This window comes from Falco biarmicus, chromosome Z (assembly GCF_023638135.1).
Source record: "Falco biarmicus isolate bFalBia1 chromosome Z, bFalBia1.pri, whole genome shotgun sequence".
NCBI lineage: Eukaryota > Metazoa > Chordata > Aves > Falconiformes > Falconidae > Falco > Falco biarmicus.
The window spans coordinates 65,907,156-65,920,432 of NC_079311.1; the positions used below are offsets into that span (position 1 = coordinate 65,907,156).

At 45.2% G+C, this 13,277-nt stretch overlaps 2 protein-coding genes across 3 annotated transcripts in view; both read right to left on the reverse strand.

Annotated features, from left to right (window-relative positions):
* Nucleotides 1–10,997, reverse strand: part of MAP3K1 (mitogen-activated protein kinase kinase kinase 1) — a 60,262-nt gene extending 49,265 nt beyond the window's left edge. Inside the window, exon 1 of one of the 2 annotated variants that reach the window (XM_056324620.1) lies at nt 10,086–10,997. Coding sequence is in view for 1 of the 2 variants with exons in the window: in XM_056324619.1 (XP_056180594.1) it covers nt 8,920–9,716 (797 nt within the window). In the remaining variant the exon portion in view is untranslated. Of the gene's footprint in view, nt 1–8,919; nt 9,817–10,085 lie in introns of those variants that run through there. The other variant, XM_056324619.1, reaches the window with a different exon arrangement.
* The window catches only part of GPBP1 (GC-rich promoter binding protein 1), a 292,889-nt gene that overhangs the window by 142,929 nt on the left and 136,683 nt on the right, over nt 1–13,277 (reverse strand). The gene's annotated exons all lie outside the window — the stretch shown is intronic.

A 13,277-nucleotide genomic window follows, 5' to 3' on the forward strand; every position in this document is an offset into this window, starting at 1 on the left:
GTGGAAATACTTATGCATACATGCTTCCTGGAAAGAAATACTTTTTTTAAAAAATAATTTCAGAAAAAGTCAGAGACCCACTTTGATGAGGCTCCTATGGAACTCTGTCTGCACTGTAGAAGCTGGCAGATTTCCTACTAGTTCCCCTTGCTAGTTCCTCGGCAGTCCACCCTGTGGGCTGAAAGAAAGCCAAAAGCCTGAAAGTTCTGGCTGTGCTCTCCCCTGCAGTCTGGATTCCCAGGGTCTACATGTGGCCTGCCCTGGCACTAGACCTATATTCCCATTTGAAATTTTAAAATACAGTAATGTAATTCACACATAGCTGATTTCAAAATGCCAAAGCAATCGTCCTTCCCCATTTGGCTTTGCTGGGCATCCTCGCTAGTGGCAGAACTGTAAAATACCGCCATGAACATGCTGCTCAGAGCAAGTCAGAACAAGCAAATAGCAGAGCATACTAATTTTCTGCTGAGGTGCTAAGGGGAATTACATACTTCAGCATATTTACCAAAACAAGATGGCTTACCATTGGTACCTGAACATGCTGGAACGTAACCACATGCTTAAAAGACAAAACCGAAGACACAGTAGTACTGTTCCTCTTACCGTACATACAACTTTCTAAAGAGCTAATCTATACTTCAAAATTTTTCATGTTAATAACTTAATTTCAAGACCAAATATAATTATACTCCAAAAGAGTTTAGAAAGATGAACATTAAACAGTTCCATTAGTTCAGTATCACCAATTAGAGAAAATAGGAATAGTTTGGTTAAAGACTGTCTTTCTGAGAAATGCCAGAGTTTTCAAAGGTTTGTGAAGTCTTTAGTAAACTTCTATTACTTAGCGTATCCCAAGAGCAACAGCCAAGGAAACTTACTGAAACTGACATATTTGGTACAGACAGTAAACATTTGAGTAAGACATCATCAAGACCTCCCATGGATATCATAGGGCAACTTTCAGCTCAAACCCTTTCAACATTTTTTTTTTCCTTAGAAAGGGAAGTCCAGCTTCCACTGAAGAAACGGAATTTGTAGGAGTCTAAAAATGCAGCCTGCAAACCCTGACTTCCTTTGTGGATAGAAAAAAAATCTTTGCCTAAGAAATTGTTTTGGGCTGAAATGACAGCACCCCAGGTACAAGGAAATGGTACACATTTGTTTATTTTACTGATCTGCTGCTTTCTAATCCTTTCCCTCATGTTTTATATTCTCAAGAAAGTCACTTGGACCCATAAGACTTTGAAGTACCTATACAAGGAAAAAAAGCTTGCTTTCTAAGAATCGAATCCTTCACTATCAACAATATAGCTGAAATGACTGACAACAGTAACCATTTCAAGTGGAGGCATTCTGACTTGTAGCAGACGCCAAAAGCAATCGTCAGGCACTACACCACTGTAACAATTCTAATTTGCCCTGTATTACCCAAGCCAAACACTTTGCCAGTCATAAATGCTTCTCCTCAGCTCAGCTTGCTGAGGGTATTAGTGTATGTTGGTTTACAATACTGAACACATCCCTACATGAAAGCACCCTACAACTTTGCACAGAGATCTGCACAGATTAAGGAGTTGTACTTCACGCTTTCTTGCATGTAAGGCTCAGGAGGGAGCTGCTTCTTCTCCCTCTTCATGTAATACTGGCTTAAAGCAAATATAGAGAACAATCCACACTTCTGTAAGACCCCTTTCCCCATGTGACCCTGCTCTTTCTTCCCAAGAGCCTCTGGGAGGGATAAGAAATGTACATACAGTTGCAACTCAGTAAATTCTTGTCAGGGAACAAAACTGGAACTCTCAGTTTTAGGGTCATGTTTGAAGAAGGTGTGAACAAGGCTGTGTGGAGCAGAACGTACTAGTGCAGGAGATCCTGGCCCTAACCTGGGAAGTTCAAAGACAAAGCTAGTTCTGCTGGTTACAGTGACCTTGCCAGAAGCCAGCAGCCACCACTGCAGAACAGGCAGTGAAAAGCCTAGCTGTGTCTGCTGGGCAGTATAGAAGAACAGTTTCTGTTAGGTTTTCCATGGTAAACGTGGAAACTAGGAGTGCCCCGCTGCTTCCTACAGCCTGGGGGGCATTCAATATGCCTGCAAAGATCAGGAAACCTACTGTATTAAACTATTTATTAAAAATACACGCAGAACTTTCAGTTAAAAACTCAAAATAACATCAGTTCTAGATTTACAGAAAAGCTTATTTTCTGGAACTGTATGTAGACATCATTGAAGTAACTTTTAAAAAATAAACTTATGTATAATAATACAGTTTAAGAGAAACACCATCCAGCTGCACTCCATTTAAAAATCAGCTGTTCACATTTCCATTTCAAGTCTGAACAGCCGAAGAAATTTACACATCTATGGAAGCCATCACCTATGTTTTATTTGTATGAATAATCCAACAAAATTAATAAGCAACATCAATCCTTAATATAGGAGATCCTTTCCAAACTTTTAAGAACACATTAGCACCATGCTTCATTCATGCATGCGAGCTTACTGCAGTTGGGACTAGCATGGATTTTCTTACATTAAGCAAGCAAGTCTTTAGTCATAGGCTAGGCATCTGCAGAAGCATTTACTTTAGCAAAATAACAAACATTTCAGATGTATCTTATGGGAACACTTAAGATAGTGATTACATATCTGGTGGTAAAGTTAAAACTTGCAGCAAGAGGAAAAAAAGCCCGAGAGGAATATTTGTATCATACCTGGCCACTCTAAAGTCTAAAAACATGGTAGTAAAAAAAAAAAAAAAAGTGTAAAATATTGGTAAACTGAGAAAATGGTCACTGACTACATGTGAATTTTCAAAGTACATATTCAGCAACCAGAAATTAAGGTACTATCATAATTCAAAGGAATTAGAATATTGTCTTAACCATTACAAATATACACTTACCTGCTAGACTGTATTAATCTGGCAAGCTCAATAAACTCTATAAGAACTGCAAACTGGAGTTTCTGCCAGTTTCACCACACATTTCAGGTATCTGCATTTTGTATGCTTCTCCAGATACAGAAGATTTAAGCATTATCTGAAGGCAATGGGGAAACCCTATTATCCACTGAGCTTTGAAGCTTCCCTTTTAAAGAACGCAAAGAATTACTAAAATAAAAATCTGCACACATTTATTAGTAGTAGAATGGGAGATAACACTGACGATTTGTTTAAAAAAACAAAAAAAATCTTAATTTGCTATTATATATTTTTCCCTCAACACTTGAAATATTGACACCAAGCCCTTTCAATATCTGAAAAGAACAATCCTGAAGATAAAACAAGCATGACAGTCACATATGACTTATAAAAAATCCTCAGGGTGTAAGAGGGTATTTGAGAGAAATAACTAGTGAAATTAAATACATATCTGTGAGCCAAAAAAGGGAGTATTAGTTGCATATCTTTGAGGGTAAACCACCAACTCACAGAAGGATCTGATCATCACTGCTGACAGCTGAGCAAAGACTCATTTCAGTTTGCACAAAAGCAAGATGACTGGATGCTCAAGAAGATGCGAGGAGCTCAGAAAGCACGATATCAGATATGGTCATATGTCAGTGTGGTCTAGCAGACAACTCATTTTTCCAGCACTCTACTCACACCTTCCACAGTGACCCTGAACAAGTTATAAGGAGCTGCAGTATCAACAGCAGCGTGAAATCTATTGATGAGAAATACTAGGCAAAAATTGAAGTCACCCAGCATAATAGTAGCAGCCATTCCACTACAAATAAGAACATTAGGACAAGATAGATAAGAAGGAACAGTATTATGTTGTTTTTCCGTGAATGATGTGAGCAGTTTACACTTCAGGGACACAAAAGAAATAAATGTAGACTGACGAATTCCAGTTTAATCTCATAGCAGAGAAACAGTGACATTCTAAGTTTAAGGAAAAAAGAAAAACTTTTTGCAAACACCTTCAACTCCTTAGTCATCAGATGCCGAGTACCATCAAAAAAAAATGGGTATTTCTGAGCAAAACTGAGGGAGTGATGGGACTATCTGCTTTTAAGAAAACTTGAGAAGTGTTTCATCGCTTTCTAAATAAAAGGTAAACAATTCCCAATTCCAAAATACTCAAGTATCAAGTAAGTAAAGCTGCTTTTTTTAGGTCATTTTTCTGCCAAGATCCAACAAAATCGATCTTAAAAAAAAACAGAACAAAAAACAACAAAACACTCAAAAGCCAAAACAAAAAAAAAAACCCAGAACTCCACAAACCAAGAAACAAATTAAAAAAGCCCAAAACACAGAAAACTCTGAAGTACATCTTACAGGAAAAAAAGAATCATGACTATTCACCGCTAAGCAGGATTCTCCAGTTCTACAGTGGGGCGAGACAGGAAATCAGAAACATCCTGCAGGCAATGCACTCGGCCTCCAGGTAAAGATAAAAAGGGAGGGAAGCAACAGAAAGCAACTTCCCACTTAACTATGTTCTCCTAGTCCTATGGAAACAAGTAATGAAGCCTTCTTAAAGTCTTTCTGTCCACCCTGCCTTAAGAAAAAGAATGAATTGTAATTCTAGAGTTTTAAGTGAGAGCAGATAAAAAGTAAAATAAGACGACCCTTAGGTCTTTGCAGAGAAGCCTCCAAGATCACAGAGGTTAGCATTAGAAATCCAGACCTCAAACCAGATCAGTTCTCTTATCACTACTGCTGCTGAAGACCAGTTTTACAAGTTTGTTTAAACAACAGCTACATGGCAATGTATAATTTCTATTTTAAACAAGCTGAAGCCAAGTTTCACCAATACTGGAAGCTGGCAAAAGCCAACAGATGCATTCCCACAGTCACCTCACCCCCCACCCCACCCCTCCACCCCGTCACTTGCTTCCACTCCTGCCTCATCCTCTCCTGCACCATCACCTTTACTTCAACTTCAAACAAAAATGCATTAGCACACTAGAAAATCCCGGCAAGTTCAAATCCATCATACACAAGGAAAAAAAAAGAGATCTTTAAATCTTGTAGTCTAGATGTTTGACCTTTGGGTAAGGCACAATTGCACGGATCTACACAAAGGTATTGGACTGAGCAGTACTTAGACTCCACTGAGTGACAGTGGAGACTGAACCTTTAGTATCACTAAATCCAGTGAGACAGAAAGCTCCAGATCAGTTAGTTACAATCTATTTACTTTGCACAGGAACAAAGAAACTGCCATACCAGATCAGACCATTTAAGCAGAACCCTACCCCTTGCAATAACTAAGAGTGATAAAAATCAGACATAGTGGAGGGTGACCCTCTTCCAAAAGTACTCTCAAGCCACAGAGCTCTAAAGAGGTAGGAGGAGAATTTTCTCTTGCAGTACTATGCAGCTCAAACTGGAAGCAGAAAATCTGGTAGTTTATTTAAGCTGCCAGTTAAAAATATCCAGCATCACAGACTTGGTTAAAACACAAAATTATGTTCTACCTTAGTCAAGAACAGCCAAGGTCAACAGTAAGCTGTGTTTTATACTCTGCTACATCTTGACCATGAAGTTATCAGCATTTAAAAAAAACCCCACCACAAAAGTAAAACCTTGGCCATGCTGTGCTTTTCACATGCCCTCCCTCTGTTCCCTCCCCACTGTCCAGTTAAAACACATCTTCCTCAGTCAACAAAAGGCACTACAAATACATAAGCAGAGCTAAAACCACGAAGCTTTTACCAGTACACTTATACATAGTCAAAACTTCAGTTTCAGAGTCTTTGGTGTCTCTAGCAGGTGTCAAACAGCAACTGCAGAAAATACAGTACAAATATCTACAAAGGTTGTATTGCAGCTGAGCTATCTGACAAGTCTGCCCTATCTAGCACACACATTTTCAAGTTCAAACACTTAATCTTCACACAAGTCACACAGTACATGGTTACTGTATGCAGAGGAGATGAATTGCAGCATTTACTGCTTTTAATTTTTATAGAAACGTGGTTATGGCAGTATCCTGTAGCTGGGGATGTAACTGGTGACCTACATCAATTTCAGACACAAATAAACATCACTTACAGGGTCTGCAATTTTTAAAAGAACATTGTTAACATTGCAGGGAAGAAGGTGCATTTTGCTTCCATAGATTTCCCTCAAGTTACAAGAAATTTTAAGACTGTTATTGCTGAGCTCATTGTTTGGGACTTTTTATATAAACCAAATCAATATACTGTCAGTACAGATATGGTCTGAAGTGCTTCATGTTGAAGCTTTATTTCCTAGAACAACACCCAGCTCTTAAAAAGATAGCTTGCAACATTCACTCTTAGCGAAATATTTGCTCTACTGCTGTGACAAGCTGAATACTTGAGAGATTAAACAAAAATGGTAGTATTCACATTTAGGACTTAACAGCAGTGTCGGTTTCCCTTTTCAGCTTCATTCTGAGGCTCATGCAGGTCTTCCAGAAAAAAAGAGAAAAACTACTTAAAATGAAAGTAACTGTAATACCAAAGAGACCGATAGGGGGACATTGGAGCACGCATAGTATCTTTTAACAGTAGACAACTACTGGATTTGAAAACAGAATAGAAAACCTCCACATAACACATTATTTCGATTATGCCCTTCAGTTCGCCTCAATAAAAGTCTGGGCAACAGCTGCACGGAAAAATTTAGTGTGCAATATGCTAACTGCTGCTCACGTACAAACAAACCTCCCACCTTCTGCTAGAACAAGTCAATATTACAATAAGGGCAGAGAGATGTTTTAAATTCTTGATATGGCCTGACAAAGTGGTACTTTGTTAACGTCTGTTTACTGGTAACACAACTTATAGGATTAGTGAGACACTCTACATGACCATTTATAGGATATATCTGAAGAATAATCACCATTAATGTTGCCATGTACTTTCAGCTGTACTTACAATAAAGTCAAAGTAGACTATATTGCTAAAGTAATGAAGAGAAAAAGCATCTGGCATTTCAGTATTTTTTACAATTTTTTTAACATTCCTAGTGGAATGCCAGAGCATTTAGGAGAAGGGTTTTAACTTGTACACACATTCAAAACACTGACTTGTCCAAATGCAGGTACTTTTAAAAGTAAGCAAAACTGTCCATTAGAAATGAACAAATTCCACGGCTGTTCTGTCATTGTTGCTGTGGGACTGACTAGCAAGGATGGACTTCGTTTTAGCATCAATGCAATGTATATTGACCTTCCTGAACCTCTAAAATCGAGCCTAACTCCCACTTGCTATCACCACCAGACTCTATATTGTTTTAAACATGTTCCGACACCAATTCTTTATTTTCCTTGAAAACCATGAGGCTGGTTACAATTGTATTACGAGATACAGTACATTATAATTTCATTACTTGACAAAGACGGTGCTAAGAGTCATAAAAAGACAAGTTATTTGCTGAAACTCATACATTATTCCCTCAAGAAAACACTTAAATGCCTCTGTACTTACAGAAGGATTAGTGGGAAATCTTACCTGTTATAACCACACCATACCAAGTTATTTTTTTACACTGCCCTAGAAACAGACCAAAATCCATCCAAATTCCTGAGAGTTCATATGAACAGGACATTGGTCTAGAAAACAGTTCTCATTACAGTAGCCCCAAGATAAGTCAACCTTTTAAAAAATACCCCTGAGGTTTGACTGACATAAGACCCAACTGAAAGGAATACACGACTTGTGTCCAAACTGGAATTAGATTTCTTATGAGGTTTAAATAACTGGCCAAACTGTCAAGACAGCATTAAAATAGGTCCTTGGGCGTTAATACCAAGTCCTTAAACTATGCAGTCCACATCATATAAAACTTTACAAACAATCTATAGGAAATTGTCAACTTCACACCAAAATTACACCATCACTACTGCAGTGCCTTCCCACACACACTGCTGTTAAGACCTCGCAAGTGCACCTAAAGCTGGAGCGTGTGCTGAAATACTTAAAACTGCTTCACCACGGACCTGAGTTTGCTTTCATCTTGAATGCTTCTAAACACGTCGATTAGGCAAAATATGGGCAGTTCTGTAAAACCTCATGAAAAAGGACTTATTAAATAATCCGTACAGAAGGCAAACACAGCCTTCATATGCAGGGCTCTAAATGGAACCACCAAAATGTATTACCTAGACCAAACCACTACAAAATTGCTTTCCCTTGAAAAAAAGAGAGGGGGCACTTATGGTAGAAAGCCTTACCCACGTCCCTTACTAAGAATTAAAGAAATCAATTCCGCAATACCTCCGTACAGCAAAGGGGAATTAAGACTTCGGAGGAGTCCTTTAAAAAAAAAATAATTAACTCCGTGTTTCTGCTGCAAGCTGCCGGGGCAGCGCAGGAGGCGGCCAGGTGCCCGGCCAGCAGCCAGGCAGGGGCGCAGCCGCCGCCCGCACCGCCAGCACCGAGCTGCGGGCGGTCAGCGGGCCCCGCGCCCCAGCGGCTGACACATCCGGCCCGCCGCCGCCCCGAACCCGCACCCCAGCGCCCCTCGGGGCTCCGGCCGCAGATAAACGCGAGGGCACCCCCCGCAAACACACGCCCGCCGCCGCCACCACCCCCCGCCCCAGCTCGGCTCCAGGCAGCCTGCCCCGCTGCTCCGCAGCCGGCTACCGGGCCTCGCCAGCCCCGCGCCGCTGACAGCTGCGGGCGGACGGACGGCGGCACAGCTCGGCCCGCCGCCACCCCGCCTTCCCCCACGCACCGGGTGTCCCCGCATCCCGGGAGAGGGCGGCGGGCGACGGCTGCCCGCCGCGCCGCCCGCCGCGCCCCAGCCCCTGCCCGAGCCCCGCGGGCAGCTCCCGCCGCCCCCGCATCCGCTGCCGGCCCACGGCCAGGCGGCGGCCGGGCGCCCGCGGCGAGGAGCGGGAACCCACCCCGAGCTCTCCCCGCGGGAACAGCCCCGCCACCGCCGCTGTCACCCGCCGCCACCCGGGGTCGAGCTCTGCCCCCCCTCCCCTCACCTCGAGGGGGGAGCCGGCTCCATCCTCCGCTCCGCGGCGGGGCCGGTCCCCGCCGGGCACCCCGTCGGCAACGGCTCCAGAAGCTCGGCGCAGCGGCTGGGGGAGGCAGCCGGGCTGGCGGGGCTGGAGCGCGGCGGCCCGGGCAGGTAGTGGAGCAGCAGCGTCTCGGGGGGCTCCGGCGAGGAGGCGGCGGCGGCCGCGGCGGCGGCGGGGAAGAGGGGCGCCTCGGGCAGCCGGTCCAGCTCCACGCTCCGCACTTTGCGCAGCTGCTTCCGTCTCCAGTCGGAGCGCTGCTCCCGGCAGTCGTCGCCGCCGCCCGCCTCCCGCAGGAGCCCCCCGCCGCTCCCGGCGACGCTCCCCGCGACCGCGCCGCCCTTCAGGCTCCCGCAGGCGCCGGCGGCGGCCGCCTCCGCGCCGCTGCCCGAGGATAATCCCGACGACGAGGTGCGATTGCCGCCCGCCGCCGCCATTTTCTCTGGCGGGTCACATCGGGCTGCCGGAGGACCGGGGGGAGCCAGCACTCCAGCCCGCTGCGGAAACGGCGTTGCCTGCGAAAACGGCGTAGGGAGGGGGCGGGCGGCGGGCGCGGATTGGCGGCGGCGGGCGGCGGGGGCGGGGCGGCCGGCGGTAGGTGCAGCGGGGGCGGGGCCGCGCGCGCTGCCCCGCCCCGCCCGCCCCCGCGCAGGTGTTGGCGGTTGGAGGGAGCCGCGCCCGCCCGTCGGGGGTAGGGCCCGGGCCACCCGCCCGCCGACAGGCCGGGCCGGGCCGCACGGGACAGGGGCGGCCGGGCCGCGCATAGCCCGGGAGCCGGCGACAGGCGCCGGGCGGCGAGGAGGTCCCTGCCCCCACGCGGCCGTTACCACGTGTGGGAGAGCGGCGGGGGTCCGGCGGCCCCGGGGCGGGGTGCCGCGGCGCGGGCCGGCCGCCGCCGTGTGAGGAGCGGCGGCGCGGGGAAGCCTTTCCCGAAACGCCGGCCGGCTGCGGGCGGCGCCGCGCCCTATCCCGCAGCACCCCGCCCTGCCCCCGTGTCCCCAGCAGCCCCAGACCTCCCCCAGGCCGCGTCCTCCCCGGGAGCCGGCAGAGGGTCGGGGAGAGCGCGCAGTGCCCGCCGTGCCCGGCCGCGCCGCAGCGAGCCGCCGGGAAGCCGCTGCCGTGCCCGGGCTCACCTGCTCGTTCTCTGCGATCAGTACGAGTCAGCCCGCATCCTTGCTGAAGCCTTCGCGCGTCCCCCTCCGGGCTGCCCTCGCTTGGCAGGCGCTGCTTCACCCGTCCTCGGCTACCTTTCCATGCCTCGGCTACTCGGAAGCGTTGGTGTCTCGTCGGAGCGCACCCGTTTCCATCTGTGCGTGCCTACGCACGTGCAGCCTTAGGTTATAGCCTGCCACATATACCTAACGCTGCGGCTGTTTCCCAACAGACTGGGAGAAAGGCGGGAGACGTCACATGACCAGAACCTTGGGGAGGTCCAAGTAAAATGTACTCCTGGTCTAGATTTCCACTCGACCGCAATTGGGTGGTTTTGCTTTCAGCCTCCGAGCTGCGGGGAAGGGGCATACAATTTTGCAAGAAGAGAAGGGCGTACATAGCTGTCAGAAAGGTGCCGTTTTGCTGCCGTTGAACAAGCCTCCCTATCTCAATGCTGATTTAATCTGAGTTGAGGCAAGGAAAGCTAAACATCGCTATGCATGCCAGGTTGTTTTCAGGGCAGTGTTTTTCAATACAGTAGAAGTCGCACAGTTCAGGGCACTTTTCTTTAGCTGAATATCTTAGGCTTATTTCTCACAAACTGCTATATATCACTCAAGTGTAAACATTAGCTAAGCAGCTCTGCAATTACATTAGTATGGGCACTTTGCTGAGATCACTGCTTTGATCCAAAGCACTAGTTAGGTGAGAATTACCTCCTAACAGAAGCAGATTCTTTTTTGCCTTACATATGTGATCAGAGCCTGACCTAAATGTAGAATCCTCACTGAAGGATGCCTGGAGCAGATTAGAAGAGATCTTTCCCACCAGACTTGTAGGAGCAAAAAGCCCAAGGAGACTACTTGTACTCCATTTTATTGCAGAATAGCAGCAGTATACACATGACTTCGAGGTCACACGAAGTGATTCACTTAGGTGGTCTGTCAGGATGCCACACTAACTACCCTTAGGAAGGTTTTTCAGTGAAGGATGACGCTGTGAGAAAGTCAGTTATGTTCATTGTCATCTTTGGGATAAGCAGGTCATCTAAATATCCTCTTGTGATGTACAACTCAGGGGTGTTGTTCAGAGAAACTAATTCTGAATTTCATAAAGATAGTATCTGACACTTATTTAAAGCTGCTACTATAAATCAGGTACAGTTTTCTGGAATATTCCTAGAGCAAGTCTTATTGTTAAAGAGATGTTACTAAATGCAGAGAAGAATAAAATATGTACTTTGCAGAAGCAACATGAGATTAGTTGCATGCAAATTCTGAAGCAGACGGTTGAAATGAACTCAAATTATTACCAGTTGTTGGCAGTGTAACCTGCATGTATGCAGGATCCTCTGGTCTTCAACAGTCCACTATTATATCTTTTCAAATATTCCTCTTTGCCATAAAATCACATTCACAGTAAAAAACCCCAACACCTTATGCTTTTGAAGTATTTTAAACAGAAGAAGAAAACAGCTTTAGGAATTTATTAAACACTTGTCACATGGAGAAGGAATACAGCTTTTAATAGCAATTGGTTGGTAAACAATACAGAGAAGAAAAAGCAAATCCCTAATTAAAGTAAATCTAGGAGATAAGAGGTGCATACGCATCCTTTTGTTCTGACAAGAGTCCTGGGAGACACCTCTGCCAGATGCTAAGGCTCCAACAAGGCTTAAAGGAGAAGAAAACTTGGGAAATTCAAGGCCAAATGTCAGAGTGGTGATGGGGTACTGAGGAATGTGCATGTGCACTGAGGTGACATGCTTTCTGCAAGGCAGCTAAGAACAGGGCAAAACATGAAATCCAGGAACAGTGGGAGGCACCAGTATAAGAAATAATTAAGCGTGGACAAGTGCTGTCACCATCCCTGTTAAGGCACAACTTTGCCTTTTGAGTAAGGTCAGCATTATCAAGGTTTTGAGTTACTTTTGGATAAGATGGAAAGTGGAAAAAACTCACTATGTAGTCATTAAAGAATACATGGCATGTCCCCTTGTCCAACTCTAATAAATTACATTTTGCCTATGATCTTTATATTCACCTTATTGTTTGAAGTGGATGTTTCTCCACTCTGATAAATTACATTTTGCCTATGATCTTTATATTCACCTTATTGTTTGAAGTAGATGTTTCTCCACTCTGCCTTGACCAGGACAGTACAGTGTCAAGCAAGAAAACACCTGCCGTGCTTCACTGCAGAGCGCTAGATAATGCAGTATCTGTATGCAACATAGATTTATGCACAATAGGGAGGCTCTGCTAGAGGTACTGAATTCTGAAATCAGTAACTGAACATGTTGACTGACATCTGTGTTTTCCTGTGATCTGCTCTTAAAATCCTTTTGCACTTAATATGAGTTGACCTGATTGTAAAAAAGCATAAAACTTACTGAAGAGAAAGGAAAGATACTCAGTTACCTCTTGCACAGATTGTTTCTCAGCTCATCTAAAATACAGTTCTGGAGGGTAACATGAGGCTTTGAGCAGTTTTCAGTGGGCCTATTTCCCCTAAGTCCCAAGTAGTGGCACCAAGGGTTTGTTATGAAACAGAAGCCTTTGGCCTCAAATTAGCATCGTGCAACATTTGGAACACCAACTGTTGTACACAAAGAAACGTCTGTTTAGGAACACGCGAAGTTTTTGCAAGCCAAGGAGTTTCCTTGTTGCACAAAACCTGTAACAGTGTCATGAATAACCAACAATTTTCAACATGCTAGAGATAGGAATCTGCCGTGCCCCTGAATACATAACCTAGGCATTATCATCCACAAACAGAATAAATATGAGAGATAACACAGTCCATAGCTTCTGGTCTTGACTAAACATGCAAAAAGTGCTTTAATGCTGTATACAAACTAGATTGTCCCCATCTTGTTCTTCTGTGTAGAAAGACTTATCCCCACCTTGATCTTCTGTTCATTCTTTCTGTTGTGAGAAAGGGAAAACAAACCTGCTCTTAAACCATAAGCCTTTCCTGTTTATTCCTCTGTGTAATGGAGAAGTCAAGCAACTAAATGAGGACATAGAGTCTGAGGCCCTTTTCATTCTTGTTCCTTAGGTCCTGCTGAAAATCTGCTGGTGTCTATGTTGGCTGCAGAAATGCTTTGCCATCTTGCTGAGGCTCAGTTCTTACTTCATAGCATAGCAGGTATGCCTTCTGGAAGAGATTCC